At 43.4% G+C, this 17,766-nt stretch overlaps 1 protein-coding gene across 2 annotated transcripts in view; it reads right to left on the bottom strand.

Annotated features, from left to right (window-relative positions):
* ttc7a (tetratricopeptide repeat domain 7A) overlaps window positions 1-16,863 on the bottom strand; it is a 41,325-nt gene extending 24,462 nt beyond the window's left edge. Inside the window, exons 1-15 of one of the 2 annotated variants that reach the window (XM_034552113.1) lie at window positions 16,734-16,863; window positions 14,358-14,521; window positions 14,031-14,199; window positions 11,766-11,896; window positions 10,965-11,089; window positions 10,018-10,096; window positions 9,228-9,397; window positions 6,801-6,864; window positions 6,505-6,642; window positions 4,436-4,519; window positions 3,398-3,502; window positions 1,551-1,668; window positions 823-880; window positions 577-649; window positions 320-480 (exon numbers count right to left, since the gene is read on the bottom strand). In XM_034552113.1, coding sequence (XP_034408004.1) covers window positions 320-480; window positions 577-649; window positions 823-880; window positions 1,551-1,668; window positions 3,398-3,502; window positions 4,436-4,519; window positions 6,505-6,642; window positions 6,801-6,864; window positions 9,228-9,397; window positions 10,018-10,096; window positions 10,965-11,089; window positions 11,766-11,896; window positions 14,031-14,199; window positions 14,358-14,521; window positions 16,734-16,863 — 1,769 coding nt within the window. Of the gene's footprint in view, window positions 1-319; window positions 481-576; window positions 650-822; window positions 881-1,550; window positions 1,669-3,397; window positions 3,503-4,435; window positions 4,520-6,504; window positions 6,643-6,800; window positions 6,865-7,161; window positions 7,365-9,227; window positions 9,398-10,017; window positions 10,097-10,964; window positions 11,090-11,765; window positions 11,897-14,030; window positions 14,200-14,357; window positions 14,522-16,733 lie in introns of those variants that run through there. The other variant, XM_034552114.1, reaches the window with a different exon arrangement.
* Between the last annotated feature and the right edge of the window lie 903 nt (window positions 16,864-17,766).

Here is a 17,766-nt window from a genome sequence, read left to right as displayed (position 1 = left end):
GGGCTCGGGTCAGAGCTGCAGTGTTCAAAAGGCAACGGTGAGGGGTATGGGTACCGCAATGCAGGCCTCTGCTCTGGCGCATCTAAATAAGGTGTTGAGTGTGTGTTTGTGTGCCTGGCCTCCAGCACAGTCGAGCTGAGACACCCTACCCCTACGGAGAGGACTAGTGTTAGAACAGGGAGCCACTCTTACACACACACACACACACACACACACACACCTACTACACTCACACACACAGTCTAAAAAGTATAGCGAACACTGCCGCCAACATTTTCTAAAGCCTGTGCGAGTGGGACGGTACTTTGATTTTTTTTACTTGAAGTTGCCGGGGTGCTGGCTCAGGGCCAGGCCCAGGGTGTCCAGGGCGTGACGGTGGTGTTTCTGGGCGCTCAGCAGCAGAGTGAGCAGGTGGAGGGAGTGCAAGTCGTCCCCAAGGAGAGATAACGCTGCCTGCAGGGACTCTATGGCTGCCGACACCTGCCGGACACACACCCATCCTCAGGCATGACCAACAATCCACATTGGTTTCTGATAACTAAAATCTGTTGATTAATACATATATTAACTTTATACCTGGCGTACAAGTGCCAACTGCAGAGCCAGGTACATGGCAATCTGAGCGTCCAGGGGGTCTAATGAATGAGCCCTGTGGAGGAGAGAGAGAAAACAGATGGTTCACAATGTGTTAGCTAAGTTGTCAAAAACCTGTCTTAAGGGGATACATTGCCACATGGGTTGAAATGAAATACTATGAGCAAAACTACAACAGTTGATGAACAGGAGAAAAGACTGATGGAGAACAGAAGAACAGGAACCTACTTGCTCAACGCTTGCAGTGCTTTTTTGTTGAATTCATCGCGATCAACTCTTAGAGTGGCTGTTGAGAGAGAGAGGGGGGGGCGGGGTGTTGAAAGTTTACTCAGCACACACCTAAAAAAAAAAAATGTGTTTGTCATGCCCTTCCAAGCTAATCTATAACCAAATCAAGATAATATTTTAGAAATTTGGGGAATTTTTCACACTTATTCACTTTCTTGTTGAGAAATAGATGGGAAGGGTTGTTTTCCCAAATGTCGAACTATTCCCTTAAAGGTGCATTACACGAGATTGGGAGCATTTCGATGACCTCTCAACGGCCCTCAACATGGCAATGGCTGAGCCGACGTGCCCAGCATCTAACGATGCTAGCGGCGCTAACAGTGCTAGCGCCGCTAACAGTGCAAGCTGCGGCTGAACAGTGTTTTTCAGAGATGCTAACACCGCGATGGCGACCCCGGTTTGGGACGCAAGTTATCAGCTGCAATCGGTGTATGAGAGCAGCTAGCTTGTAGGACACGCTCACGTGCACGAACATGCACTTAAAGCCCACACTGCCGGAGCGCCGGCTAAGTAAGCACAGAACGAAGAAGGAGAGCGACTTCATCCTCTTCTCAGGTAGACTTTACTCCTCCATATCTTTACATAGCAAGTCGTTGTTTGCTGCTATATTAATGTTCTGAATCCCACCTTTGAGAGGAAAGTATGCTTGTTGGTTTGCGTGTCCTTACCGTCAGAGGCCTGTAAACTGCAGCAGAGTCCCAGGGACAGGTAGGCCCTAGGTAGAAGTTCTCCGGCTTCTTCCCCCATGGACGCCACGCTCCGCGAGAGAGCCTCGGCCTCCTCGAACTGCACACGCATAAACATACAATCAATTAGCCACACTAGTTTCGATGTGTGTACTTCCGAATCATTCTGCTTACGAAAAAAAACAATAACCTATAATATGAAAGGCGCACACGTGAGAGGAAAAAAAAGCTTTGCAGCACTGACATGCAAGTTTGGCTTGAGGTGCAAAGCAGGGAAGTATTGATGGCTGAAACCCGGTGTGAGTTTAGCGTGACGACGGTCCAGAGCAGACTCAAGGACGACACAGACTTTGCTGAAGGACACACACACACGCTCGCCCACACACGCAGCAGCAGACTGAAGGCGGTGTGTGGCTGAGCCAAGCTGAGGAGAAAAGTGTGTCACCCTGTGTGAGGTATGGCGGGCGGGTCAGGTGGGCGTAGGGGGGAGATGCCTTTGCCAGCGCAACAACAGGCCAACTGCACAACTGCCCAATTTCCTTCATCCTCCCCCTCTGCTCCTCTTTCTCAAAGCCCCCGCACACAATAGCCAGTCATATAAATACACAGCCCATCCGAGCGCATCTTAGGAGGATTACGTTTCTCTCCCCCTTGAAAGAAGAACACGTTGCTGTTGTCGGGTGAGAACCTTGTATCTGAAAAAACACCAGCGAACAAAAAACAGCTCGGCTTTCAGATCGCCAGTCGTAAAGTTTTGTAGTGATGTACATGTTTCCCTTTTTTTTTATTTTATAAACATGAAAAAAATGAATTATAGTTTTTGGGTTTAAAAATAAAATAAAATAAATGTTGCCGGTTAGATAATAGTCCAGACAAGTCCAGTAGAGCTGATGGTGAATAATGGGGGCCCATTTATGTAATGCCCCACTGCCACAGTGTCCCATTGTGATTAAGGCTGTAAGCTCCTTACTGTCTCCGGCCTGCCATGATCTCCAGCCACCGACAGATGTGCTCTCTCTCCATTCGCCTGTTAGCTCCTCTTTTCTAATCTCTCTCTCTCTCTCTCTCTCTCTCTCCCTTAACCCCATTGTTGACGTTGACTTTCTCCCTCCTGCCCATATCACGAACAGCAGGCCGATATCAAAGCTGGCCGGGGCTTTGCAACAACGGGTATATGCCACAGTGACCCCAAACGCCGACCCCAAAAACATTAGTGCTGCTGTGTCACGGCTCTCCGCGCGCACACTGAACATCCCATGAAGGCAGCTGTCCACGACCCAAACCTCACCTTTCCATCTTAAGAGTGTCGGCTGAAGCTGATGTTCAAATTCAGATTTGCGATAGCTTGTCGGTTCCAAATGAAGAATGAATCCTCGCTACTCCGCCTGTAATCCTGTGCAATTTGATTGTTTGACTTTGTGACAAGTCCCTATTCTGCTGACCTTATTTTTTTTGGGGGGGGGGGGCGCGCTTGGGACCCCCAGAATAAAAACATTTTTTTTTTCTTCATACATTGTTTCATTAGAAGTATTTCCAGAGGGATGAAACATTCTCATGTCAGAAAAAAAGAAAGCTTATATTGCATATATAATAATTGCAATTCCATCATTGTGATCATCTCCTGACCCCCTCAGAATGATCTAGTGTCCCCCCTTTATGGAATTTGTAATTATTAACAATTCAAAAGGTATCCCTGCAGCAGGTATCTCTGGAAAATGTAGAGCAACAATATCACAGCAAGAGCACAGCATCACCCCAATCTTAACACCTGTACATGACTCACGGCCCTTCACTCTCAACTGCATGTGTGTGTTTGTGTGCATATTCACCCAGTGCAGTTGACCAATGCAGACTTTAGCAGCCAATAGGGGCAATGAGGGGTCCTCTGGTCTCATCCTGGCACACTCCTTAAATACAGATACAGCACCAACGCCCTGGAAGGAACACACACAGACACACACACACACACACACACACACACACACACACACAGTGTCAGAAACGGTGATTCATGTGCACACAGCAGCCAGTCTATCATTTACCACAGATGACATGGATCGTGTTTAAGCGAGTGCATCAAACACACATCAACTGTCCTTACACAGCCCTAATAGACCCATTTAGACACACAGTCACTTAATACATGTAGGTCAATCATTAATGGACCGCGCACATGTGCTCGCGCACGCATACGTTCGCACACATGGGCACGCACAGTCCCTGACTGGCCCTGAATAGAAGCGGATCTGACGACAGCGAGGCAGGCCCCTTCTCCTTCTAGGGAGCAGCCTATTTCTGGAGCTCTCTATTGATCTGCAGTGTCACTTTATCCTGCAACCATTTTCTTTCTTCTGCTACACAAACACACACAAACACACACACACTGGGTGAGGAGGAAAGAAAGAGAGAGAGAGAGAGAGAGAGAGAGAGAGAGAGAGAGAGAGAGAGAGAGAGAGAGAGAGAGAGGATTGAAAGCTATTCCAGCTCCTTTAGAGGAATCCCTTTTGAAGAATGTCCAAAACATTTCAACAATAATTTAGCAGCAAATGGATTTCTGGTATTATTTCCTAAAAAGACAATGCATTCTGTACCAGACGGTTTATACTAATAAGGTCATTGAATGCCCTTTTAGTGTACTTTCTTTTGCAATTAATATACAATCTTCAAAACCCATCCGCATCTCCGAGCACACTGCTTCGTTAACACTACTTGACACACACAACGGCGAGGAAGGAGCGCAGCAGTGCACAGGTCAGAGGTATGGCAGGAGATGGATGTCGCCTTCGGGTGTGTTGCGGCGTGGTATGGCGTGGCGTGGTGTCTGTTGAAGGGGGCCGTCGCTGGTGTATAAGGAGCAATGAGCTCACCTTCCCGGCCGCCATGAGTGACAGGCCCAGCTGATGCCAGAGGTGGAACTCGTTGAATGAAAACTTCATGGCTCGCTCCAGACACTGAAACGCAGACACATAAGCACGTCTCAGTGGTTTAATTCATTAAAGAAAAGGGATGCTTGTGTAGAGGTTGAGGCAGAGTCATGGCCAGGTTATTCCAGGATCAAGTCAAAAAGGAAAAGCCAAGATTAGGAACACTAAATGTATTCCCTCATAATTTAGCCTCTAAACTGAATGGCCACTTGACGACATTTCTTTTAGCTTGAAATGACTGTCGGTCACTACTCGCCACTCAGCGCTGTTTCAGCACGTAATGACGTGATTGACGTGTGTGTGTGTGTGTACGAGCAGAGGAATATGGTGTGGAGCGCTGCTTAGTCAGCTGTTGTCAGTCATGCGAAACCAGGACAAAAGGTCTGCCTACTATTCTGATTAAATAATGGGCTCTTATTAAAAAAGGCTTCTGACCGTTCAACATGCAGACAAACGTGCCCCGCTGTATACTGTAGAACTCAGCTTGGCTTGTTACCTTGAAAATACTTTCTTCAATGATATGATGAATGCACTAAGCTAAGAAAGTCTATTAAACATGCAGGAATACTTGGACAGTAAGGTCAAGTCAAGAGACACTGCTGACCCTTGTAAAAAAAAAAACACATAACAAATACCAATTCAACCCCTGTGTAGTGGGTTAATATGCGGAGATGTAACTACGATTCGGACCCATTTCGTGTCTCTTTGCAGTTGTTTTGTGTCTTCCTGGGGTCATTTTGTCTCTTTTTAGTCATTCTGAGTGTCGTTGTAGTTGCTCATGTTATGTTGGCTCTTTTTATAGTCACTGTGAGTCTCTTCATGTATCTTTGTGGTCTCTTTGCAGCAGTTTTGCATCTCTTTCTAGTTGTCTTGGTCTCTTTGTAATCTTTTGTGTCTCTTTGTAGGCGTTTCATGTTTCTTTATGGTCACTTTGAGTCTCTTCCTTATTGGTACGTGTGTCTCTGTGATGGACATGTTGTAGGTGCGGTCAACATAAATGTGTGTACCCAATTTCATGGCAATCCATCCAATGGTTGTTAAGGTATTTCTGCAGCCAAATTTCCACCTCAAGGTGGCGCTCGATGAAAAGTCAAGGGATCACCAAAGTCATTAGGAGTCAGTCATTCACTAATATTAATACAATAATTCAACATATATGGTAATACATGACTCTGAAAGTAGGAATAGAATGTACTTCTTTTTTTTAAATACATTTTTTTTTTTTTTTTTGCTTTCACTTAATTTAAAGATTTATATACTTCTTTCGTTGTTGCCATTAGGTCATTTCACTCTGCAAAAATGTCAAATCGCAGAATTTTTTGCATCTGCATACTCCAACATAATAATACCGCCTCTGTGTCCTCCAACTGAAATGTTATATTAGAAACACAACTCATAGATTGATTGATGCTTCAGTAAATCTGTAATCAATCACTTTGAATCTTACTCTTTACACATCAGAGATGGATGACATTTGATTAATTGATAAATAGCCCATACTGGCCTCATAAATCAGCAAACTGATCCACTGGTCCATGTGGAACTACCTCAGTGTCTATGAGTGTGTGTGTGTGTGCGCCTCCGTGTAGGATGACTGATGCTATCTATGAATCAGTCAGACAGGTGGACAAACCTAATTTTAGCGGACCCCTCTAGTCTCCGCCTCCCTAACTTCCTACATTTGGGCAGAGGTCATATTTGGGGAGCGGGGGTAAAAAAATTTTAATATTTGAGAAATGGAGGAGGAATTTGGAAGTAAAAAAAAATGGAGGAAGAAGCAGAAAAAGACACCTAATCCCCATTGCTCAAAGTGTTTAGGACATTCATTAAAAAGTTTGGTAAAGGCAAAGCTCTCTCTAACACATCTCATCTCTCGTGCTTTTGTTCCCATCCCCTCAGACCTCCACCTAGGTCTGTGTGTCTCTGTTTATGTGCTGTGTGTGTGTGTGTGTGTGTGTGTGTGTGTGTGTGTGTGCGTGTGTGTGTGTGTGTGTGTGTGTGTGTCAGCTCACCTCAGAGAGCATGCCGTACTGCCCCCTCCTGGCCATGCTGATGGTGAGCAGGTCATAGACAGAGGTGGCACCCTGCAGGCTGGCCTTGCGAGACTCGGCCTGGTCTGGCAGACGACTGATCACCGCCTCGCCGCTGGCCTGAGCGCACAGAGAGGCAGAGTGAGTAAGGAGTTGGAGGGAAACTAAGGAACGGAAAGGAGGTGATACTGATGGTCTCGACAGAGAGGTCTATAGTGTGTTTTGACAGCAAAAAGGCTGAGAGCGTGGAGTGTAAGGGAAATGCTAGAGGATCTCACCATGGACTCTGTGATGAGCAGCAGCAAAACAGCCTCCTCGACCACGTCCTGAGGACAGAAGCAACTGCCAGGACACAAGAAACAGGAAATAGAACCAATAACAGGAAGTCGATCTCTCTCTCACACACACACACACACACACACACACACACACACACACGCACACACGCGCGCACGCACACACAGGCTTGTCCACAGGTAGAGCTCCAGATTGACGGGAGTGTCCAGTTTCTGTCTCACTTGTGGAGCTGTAACACAACACGGGCCACACTGGGTGTATCGCTACACAGCACTATCTCAGATGTCACACCACACACACACACACGCACGCACACACACACACGCTGTCCATCATCGCTACCTCTCCCAGCCCTGTCATTCGTCACTTTCGTTGCTTCTCCTCCCTCTCTGGTCGGCTCCGTGTCCTATTAAAGGACATGTTTACCAGACACCGGTGTGGCCTTTTCAAAAGTGAACACTTATGACAAAAGCCACGAACAATGCACAAGTACAGCTATGCCTCAGGGTGAAGTCTCCCGTTCCTCCTTTCCTTCTAATCTCAGACATGGATTTAGATCTTCACTCGTGATCGTGTGGGCAGGATTGTGGCGGTGACTAAGCATGGCTCGCAGGGCCTGAGCAATGAGCGCAGGATCCCTGCAAAGAGGGAAATGCACAAGGCAACAAAGCCGATGCAGATAACCAGTTTGTCATGTCAAGACTGCCCCATGCCTTTTTTTTGCTCTTCGTGTCATGTTATATTACAGTGTGTCACTTTAATATCTTGATACGACGTGCTATCTTATGCCGTCATGTCATGCCATGTATTGTGCTTTGCTACATTGCACATACATGTCTGTATGCTGTTGTGTTATTTAATGTTATGTTAAAGGATGCTGGTGTATCAAGTCCTGTCATTATCGTGTCACGTAATGTTAACTTGCTACGTTATGTCATGTTATCTTGTTATGTTTTCTTGTCACGACAAGTTATCCACTTATATTATGTAATGTTTTTTTTGTCATGTCACGTCATTTCTTTATATTATGTATTGTTTTCTTGTCATGTCACGTTATCTTGTTATCACACGCTATTGTGTTATGTTATGTTTACTTGTCATGTTGTCTTGCCATGTTATGTTATCTTGTTATATAAGTTTGTTTTTGTCATGTCATGTTATCTTGTCATGACATTTTATCCATTTATGTTGTGTTATCTTTTCTTGTCATTTTATCTGAGATTGTCATGTCAAGTTATCTTGTTATTTTATGCTATATCATGTTACGATATAACATGACATATTGTATGCAGTTATGTCAGGTTGTGTTATATTATTATTTTATGTTATGTCATGTCATGGTATGTTATGCAATTTTCTAGTTGTGCTATGCCATATTATGTTTTCCAGGTTCAACATGTGTCACTTAACATCTGCCTGGCTTAGCAGTGATGGAGAAAGGGATCAGCTAGTCCAGAACTTCAAGGGGTTTTAAACACAGCTGGAAGCTGAGTTGCTCGGCCCCAAAACAGGTGATTAAAGGATAATTAAGGTCATTTGTTAATGTTGTTTTTTTTCTCCTAATTTAGCTGAACACATCCTTAACTGCTGCAGAAAGAATATAAGAAAACCACTCCAAAATTGTTTTTAAATTCTTACTCTAGTTGAGCCATTATTTTTCTTATTTAGTATTGTGCATGGTATTCTTTGTCAAAGTAGTGCATTAGGTAAAGATTCAAGATATGCTATAATAATATCAGGTCCTTGACCAATTCAAATATATCTTTTTTCTTTTTCTTATTATATTTGTCTCTCTCAGTTACTGTAGTAAGTACTCTGTAAATTAGTGCTAATAATATAAATATGAACCGTAATGACAATTTTTATTGCCTCATGCTGACGGGGTATGTGTGGCATTTGTTTTAAACTACACTGATAAGAGGTGGAGAAGTGTATGAGATCATGTTGGTGAGCTGGGATCTCTTACCTTGAAGACCCAGTGTAAACTGGTAGCCTATGAGCACCCTCCGGGAAAGTCTCTTCCCTTACTTTCCATGTGAAAGGGCGTACTTTTACTTTATGGAGACGTGACTTCGATTCACGCCTCCCTGATCATGACTCATAGTCCTTCGTAAAAAAAATAATAATAATTTGGACAAAGAGAATTGGCGTCAACTGCCAAGTACTTCAGTTGTTGGAAGAATAGCATCTTGGGGAAAACCGATACCACATTGGCTGAAAGTGCAACTTCGACAAAAGGAAATTTGACTCCTAGAGATAACAGCTGGGGTTACAATGGTGAGTTGACACAAAGGAGTAACAAAAAACACTGACCATTAAATCTCATGGATAATTAAGAGGATACAGACTGGTGAAACACAAGAACACAACAACAACAAAAAACAGGTTGTGACATGAAACTAACAAACCTGTCAGTGCTGTAACGTTGCGGTGGTTTCACAGTGGGGTAGATGGCGTCTTTGGAAGCGGCAGCTCCCTCTCTGTGGAGCCAGGTTGAGGGTGGGGGGCCTAGCGGGGGCCAGTAGGTGTCCTCACTTACGGAGCTCAGCAGCACCTCTGCTAGCTTCCTCGCTGCAGACTAAGAGGAAAGCACAATGTATTAATGCAACACTGAATGAGCATAAAGAGAGAGTATGACACGTAGACAGTATGCTGTATTAATACTTCAGAGTATTATTAACGTTACATCAGCAAACTATTATTCTCTATGTAAAGATATAGTGGAGGAAGTCTCCCTGAACAGAGAATTCCCCACTCTCCCTCTTGCGTGCACTGTTGCGTGTTAGAACTGTTAGCTGCTAGCCACCGGTGTTAGCACTGTTAGCTGCTAGCGATCGGCTCAGTTTTATGCTCTGGAATTCTAAATAAGTAACTTATAATAATGTAGACTAAAGCAGAGACTCGTCCTCTGTTTTAAAAGCTGTGTATGATCTTTTCTAGCATAGTTTATGTGTATTTCTTTTTTAATATGCTTTATTAAAATTCCCACTGGGTTAGCTTGTCCAAAGTGTTAGTGTTAGCATATAGGTAATCTACATGTGAATGTGCTGATACACTATTGAATAACGAATGCTTGGCAGCTATAGCGATGCAAACTACAGTAACTATGCAACTATTTGTGTGTGTTTATGTGTGTGTGTGCGTGTGTGTGTGTGTGTGTGTGTGTGTGTGCGTGCGTGCGTGCATGCAAAACCTCACCTTTCTGAAGCTCTGAGACCCTCGTGACTCCACCACCCTGAGCACCCTACGCAGCTGGTGAGCACCCTGCGCCAGATGACTAACACAAAATTACACACACACCGACACACACACACACACGCGCACACACACACACACAGTGGGGCGTGCATCCGTGTGATGTATAGGTTGTGAAGGTGTGACATTGAGGCTGTGAGCAATAGCACTGATATTCTGACTGTATACCTGCGAGAGAAGTTCTAAAGTGACTTGAGCAATATAACCACCTGCTAGTGTTCCTAATATTTTGTCTACCCTATTTATGTCAGTGATGGTAGACAACAGTTACCACAGTTTGGAGAAAAACTGATCATTACAAGTTGTTTCAGGACTGTTTTATCATACTGTAATTTTTTTCGCTGTCCCAAAACATAGTATGTCAAAAGCAGCACAACAAACATGCCGGGATCTGGCTATGCTATTCTGAACCACAATCCTCTGTGCAGAAAATATGAGAGGTTCAAAAAAGGCAGAATGTTATGCGAGTAAAAAAAGGAAATATGTATTTCCAGTTGAATGCATACTACCATGCATGCAACCATGCCTACTTTATAAGGGCAGTTGCAGTATGAACTCAAAGTAAGAAATAAATGGCATGCCATTGAGAACGCAGACAGGCCACACTTTGCCTTTCTGAGTCCTAGAGCAACACTGACACCTGCTGGCAAGCTATTAAAATGCATCTCTGCTGCACTGAGGTCAAGTGGGGCTTCAAATCTACTCCTTGACTTCTTCTCCCCCTCTATTTTGTTGCCAGACGTTGAAGATCACGTCAAAATTATTTGGAAATAAAGAAGTCGTTAAAAGTGACAGAAAGTGCAGCAAGCTGATTTTCAGGGCAACATGGCACAACAAGAAGGCGGGCGCTGTGTGAGTGTTGCATGCGGAGGTGTGGTGTGTGGACTCACCCCCTCTGCAGCAGACAAAGATAAGCGCTCTGCAAGGAAGCCTGCAGGAAGTAGCCCAGGTTCACGTCCCCAGGTGGAGGAAGAAGACTGGCTTTGGCTGTCTTAGTGTGAGGTGTTGTTGACGTCTAAAAATACACACATCAACGTTTTATTTACTCTCCCTAAAGCTTAAAGTTGATTTACATACTTTAGTTTGTATCCTGTTTTGAATCTGGTATATGTGTGTGTGTCTGTGTGTGTACATAAGTAAAAAGCACTGTGTCAAAAAAATTAAGAAATACTCACTATGCAGATTGGATGTATGGATTATTACAATTGATGTATCACAATATAAGCAGTACTCTCATGTGTATCTTGGTTGAGGTGGAGCTAATTATAAATACTCTATATTCTTTTGTGCAGTTTGATCTGTAATAATAGATCATACTTCATAAACTCATATATTAGCTGTGGAATGTATGAAGTAAAGTATAAAGTCGAAGTACAAGTACCGTTAATGTACTTTGTTACTTTACACCACTGATATACAGAACCACTAAATATTACTGACTACTAAAAACATGTCAGAAAATGGTAAAGAACTCAAATAAACCAACTAAAATTAGTAAAATGCTGTGCTGTGAATAGAAAAGTTAAAAAGAAAACTAACAAAGAATAAATTAAAGTTGAACACAAACAATCTCCTCAAACAGAAAGCTGTACTGCATCCACGCAAACACACACGATATATTTCTATCGTCAGCGTTACATAAACATATACAAATATCGACCATGCCAGCTCTGAATGTATGAAAAAGCCACCTTGTCGAGCTCCTGCAGGTAGGACAGAGAGGCGTCACAGGCCCTGAGGTAGCAGGACAGGCTCTCCTCCTCCCTCTCGGACAGACGGACACGGGACACGGCAGAAACTGTCTGGTGGTCCAGAGACAGACCTGAGACACAAGGACAGACGACGGGCCATTGCACCACAAGACCACCACACTGGGAACACTGGGAACACCTCGCTAGCAGGTAATGCACGAGATACAAGAACACCATATATACAATGAACTTTACAATATAAAAAAATGTAATTGTCACTTCTTAATGAGTTTAAAGTTTACGCGAGTGGAAATATTTGTTATATGTGTAGTCTTAAATGATAATGTGATTGTCAAAGAGACATATTTCAGTCTCAAAGTAAATAAATATTCTGAAATGAATGTTTTTTTACAAGACAAGATGCATGAGATCCGATGTGAGGTCCTGGGACAGGGATGTCGTATGTGTACAGATTGTAAAGCCCTCTGAGGCAAATTTGTAATTTGTGATATTGGGCTATACAAAATAAACTGAATTGAAAAATAAACTGAATGAGATGACCGTGAAATACATTGTTTATTATTGTTATTTTAGAGAGTAGTTTTTTTTGCATATTTCCCGTGGATGTTACTTCCTGCCGTTGTTTTGGAAAATGTTTTATCCTGTGACAAGAAGAAAAAAACTAGGTATTTATAAGTTGAGGCTTGTCCAATAACTCTCATTTATTTGAATTATTATACACAATTATTATAGTCACATCCACACAACATTGCACTGCCTGCGGGTCTGATGTTCGGAAGTGGAGCGAGCAGGAAAAGTGTTGAGACCGCAGGAAGCCTGTGACGGACAGCAGCAGTGATTCTTAACCATGGGGCCGCGGCCCCTGATTGGGCCGCGAGCACCACCTAGAGGGCCGCAAACATCTTTCCGTTTTGCACCCGAGGGCCGCGGCACCGCATAAGTTATCAATTGAAGACACCAGAGGTAGTACTGTTATCCATGAGACGCTCAGTTACAATACAGCTTCCCACTTGATGACGGTAATGCATCAGTCAGAGCCCAGTGTGTGTGTGTGTGTGTGTGTGTGTGTGTGTGTGTGTGTGTGTGTGTGTGTGTGTGTGTGTGTGTGCGTGCGTGCGTGTGTGTGTAGTGGGCTAACGCTAGCAACGCAGCACTGAAACCTCAAAGCTAAAGCGGCATTTCGAGATCAAACATCAGCGCTCGTGGGAAAGTAAAATGAGCTCCAGATGGTGCGTGTAGTTCGTTTGTTTTATGGTTCATTCGAAAATACAGAAATACGTAAATACCATGGTTTCCTAGTTTTCAGTTTGAAACCAAAAACAAGCGAATAAAACGTACACGGACCCGACTCCAGCTGTCACAGATATGAAGAGCAACTTCCGGTTCTGCCATGCAAACCCGAAGACTGCTGAAGCATATCATTCGCATCATCAGGCGATATTTTCATTTGCACATATATTATATTATTTACGGTTTATTTAATTTGAAACGTATTATTTTGAATGTATCCATTTTATTAGCACATATTATTTATTTATCAAATTTAAATTTCTCCGTTTTTTTTGAGTCCCTCCTTTGTTTCTCTAGTAAAATCTATGTATTAGTTATTTTAGTGTGCCTTTACATTTGTTCTTGTACTAGCTTGATTTGTTCCATGAATTGTTCTCCTGTTGGGCGTCTTGTTGTTGTATCTGAAGGTTTATATACACGTGATGAACAAATGTCTTTGTGATCACATTGCATCACATTTTTGCTTGTTGTTCAACAAGTGGATTTGATTTAGTTATTGAATACAAATCAAACCAAGAGGGAGATCAATTAGTTAAACTAATACGATGTTCCTATTTGATTTAAAATTGGGCCCCGAGGTCAAAAAGGTTAAGAACCCCTGATTTATGGGATGTCAAATTAGTCTGAAGTCCCAGGTAAAGACTCTGGCTTATCATTACATTCAGTGTTTCTCATCAGAATGCATTTATTTAATTCAAGCCTCACAAACATCTTCCTCGTAAAAGATTGAGCAAAGACAATGTTTGACGACTTTGACACCTCCATTTCATTGATGCCGGCGTTGTTAATGCTAGTGTTTAAAAAAAAAATACATTTATTTTTTAAACGATGATCTGCTGCTTCCTGTCATTAATACTTTCAACTACTTGAGGAGTACAATGTCTTCATTATCAATTATAATGATGGGGGGGAACCCAAGTATAAAGAAATGTATTCTCCAGAGGTGTCAGGTACCTTTAATGACAAAGGCCTCGGCCAGCAGGCGGAGGTGGTAGGTCGGTCGGTCGGCCCGCGTCAGCTCCTCCAGTCCCACCCTGGCGCACATTCCCTGGGCGTCCCGGTAGCGACCCTGCACATAGTGCACTTTGGCCATCAGCAGCAGAGCCTCGTTCAGGTACCTGGGCTGGAGGACGAAAGGAAATAAAAGGGTTTGTTAATAATGGACAAATAGGACAATATTTGTCTTAAAAGCCTTCTGTGCTCTGTGCCATAACACTTTCAGTACTAGTAGTATTTATTTAGTTGTGTAATGAAACCCGAGGGAACCGAGGTCAGACTGACTGTGAGGCGGCCTCGGCTGAGGATAGTGTTGAGGTGGCCTTTGACCCGGCTCAGTCTGGGCTGGGTCTTCTCCATCAGAGGCGTGGAGCTCCGTAATAGGTCAATGTTGTCCTGCAGGTACTGCTCCAGCAGCGCCTCCGCCATCAGCAGTGACCCATAGTCATCTAGTGGGTGGGATTGAGAAAGTAAACTGAGCTGTTTTGGAGTATAGTTCTGAGCTCCGGGTCAAAGGTCATATGTTTCTGTAGCTAAAGCCAACCTCACTGGGGTCCATTAAAAAAAGAATTTCCCACTGGTTGTCTCTCTAAGTGTCTATATTTAGAAGCTAGTTTTCATTTGTACTCCACGTCCACCTCCATTGAAGATATTGAAGTTTACTCTTATGGTAAATCATTCTGTTCAGACGGGGTCTTCAGAGTCCAAAAGTTGGATTAAAACCTTCCTGTTTATCAGCGAGGAGAATGTGAGTTTATAAACAGCAGGACGTGTCCGAGCTCTTAAGAGCTCTTTAATGATTTCCCACAGGTTGGAGCGAAGACTGTGAGAAGAGTCGGTGTTGCAATGAGTAACCAAGAGGTAACAACATCGGTGGGACTGTTTCAGATCAAACATTCTTGTGTTACAGCGAGAAGACAGATGGAAGTGTTCAAATTAAAATCAGTTGTTTTCTCAAACTTTCTTTTTATCATTATTTAAAGTTGGAGACTAGCTGGGGAACATAGTGGAGCGTTTAACAGCTAAAGAGTCAGATATTTCCCTCAGGAGTTGGTTGGGGACCAAAACGGAGATAAAACATTCAGGCGAATAGAAACATTTGAAGGCTGAATATTAATGGCCTTTAACTTCTGGGCGTGTATATCAGCAACTGTTTGCTTACACGTTGGCTGTATGAAATTGAAAGGTGATGCTTTGTCAGTGCTGTCTTTTCCCCCGAACATTTTCCTCCATGCATTTTGTACTTATTTTGTGTTATTTGTACTTAAATGTAAAAGATCCATGTGTAGTTGTAGCTGTGGTGGAGTTAAAGTCAGTATGAAGAAGATGACCGCGAGCTAGCAAACATGGACGTCAACACTCTCAAAATAAATTAGCGGCTTTGTAAATGTTTTACGAGGAAGGAAATGCATTCAACATGGACCTCAAAACAAGAAACACACCTTACATAGTTTTGGTTTACAAGAAATCTCTGCAAGATACCTTTTAAATGCACAATAAAATCACTGAAATCAGCCGATAAAATAACCAAGTGTTGTAAATGAGATTTCCAGAACAAATACAGAGGACGGACATGTATGACCTTGGTATCCTAAATGTTAGCTATATACCGTTGTGGATTTGCCAGTTAACATTTGATTTCTCCCCCGGAAACTGTTGATGAGCGGTGCGCAAACATTAGCTTTCGACAGCACACCTTGCTCCTTGGGTTGGATTCAACACATTTGCTGATCGGGTCTTACATCACCTCACTTTAAATTATCCAAAATACTTCAAACAGCAAGAGACCTAAAGAAAGCAAAATGGCTGCTGTCAGGTGGATTTTCACCACTAAGTTGAATTCCTTCATTACGCAGCCGCGATGTTCCTCTTTCTTCTAATCTAAAACTACCTCTCTCCCATGCACACTCTCACTTGTCGGATCAGCTAATGTGAGCCATGCATGCACACAAGTATTTGCACACTTCTGTGCAGCATGCAGGTAGCAGTGGACTCGCATGTGAGTCACCTGAACCCATATTTACTCTGCTAAGATGAGGAGGCGGAGGCAGGTGCATTAGGGACTTAGCAATGTTTCATGAGGCGCACAGTGATAAGTGTGTTTGCATTTCTTTGAGCTCATGTGCCGCGTGGAATGATTTCAAGGGTAAAGGCAGGCAGTGAATAGTCCAGTGGGAAACCTTGTTTATTATTAGAGATATGTAGAATGGAGGACTGGAGGGGCCATACAATACCCTTTTGATCACACACCCACTCTTTAACTGTCTACACTGTAAACATACAGGGAGTGACGTTTTATTGTTGGAGCCAACCAGCAACACCTCCCTGACCTCTTGTACAGATGTATGCCACTTGTTGTATTCTTATACATATGCTTAGAAACCTTTACCAGTCTTGTTAAGAGTCCAAAGTCCAACTTGTGTACATGCAGGACAAAAACATATCCATCCTCGACGAACATGTTTCTCACTTCAAACCTTGCTCTTTTTTTTTTTACAAATCAGTTGAAGAAATCTTGAAATGTGTTGAGACACAGCAGCTCTTCATTTTCCAAAAATAATATTTGAAATTAATATTAATGCAGCGTGCATTATTGTTGTGTGCGGTGCCATGGAAGCAACAGGAGATCACTTTAAACCCCACCGAGTGCAGACCACTCACCGTCCTCGTGGATCCGAGCCACCTTCATCTGGTCGACGATCATCGGCATCTTGTCCCACTGGCACTCGGCCCGGCAGCGCTCCAGCTCCGCTTCCAGGCGCACTTGGGTGAAGGAGATCCGCGATGCCATCGGCGTTCTGTCCCGGTGGTGACTGAACTCCCCGGCCACCACGATGGTAGTAACCGCGGACTGCCAAGAGAAATAAATGTGTAATCTTTGATTGCTGTGAGGAAGAGGAGGAGGAGGAGGGGTGTGCACAAAGGGTCACCGAGCGCAAAATCTACAGCGCGAGGTGTTTTAAATACGGGAATGTGCTTCATTGTTAAATGTTATTATTATAGGAACTAATTAATTAATAAGTAATACAATATTTACTAGGCCCACGTCTTCATTTGTCAAGCTCTGCAATATTCAGAAAGTAAACATTTCCCAGGTGAACCTTCTTACCTTGTTACATACACGTCACCGTCATCTTGCAGATTGACCGGTGACTCCCGGTTGCGTGCGGACTTGAGCTGCAGCTTTTGGAGGTGAAGGGAAAGGGTGTCCTCCTCTAAGCAGCTACGTCCTTAATTCTTCCCGTTAAAACTTTAACTGGATCAGGTGTGGCTTACGAAAGGGGGTGATGCGAAGAAAGCGCGAGGATACTCGTCCACAGCAAAGGGCAGAACCACGTGCATATAAGACTGTGTTTTTGTTGTTCCTCTCTCCCCCTTTAATAGTGTTCATTTAAAAAAACTCAAAACAATTTGAAACTGCTTGGCTTATTGCTCCCTGATCCGGTTCAGCAACACTGGCAGGCTGACGCTGGCTGGCTCAGTTACAACATAATACATCTGTCTGCACTGTATCAAGGTTGAACAAATATATATATATATATATATATATATATATATATATATATATATGTGTGTGTGTGTGCGTGTGTGTTGCTTCACACAAACCAGCGACCCAAAATGGAAAGAAAGATAGGAACTAGTTGAGGAAGGGGGAAAGTCCGCATCAGCATTTTGAGCAACAATTATCATTTGA

The sequence above is a fragment of the Cyclopterus lumpus genome, chromosome 15 (assembly GCF_009769545.1).
Source record: "Cyclopterus lumpus isolate fCycLum1 chromosome 15, fCycLum1.pri, whole genome shotgun sequence".
Classification (NCBI taxonomy): domain Eukaryota; kingdom Metazoa; phylum Chordata; class Actinopteri; order Perciformes; family Cyclopteridae; genus Cyclopterus; species Cyclopterus lumpus.
The sequence above is the reverse complement of the archived record's forward strand: the minus strand, read 5'-3'. Positions and strand labels throughout refer to the sequence as shown.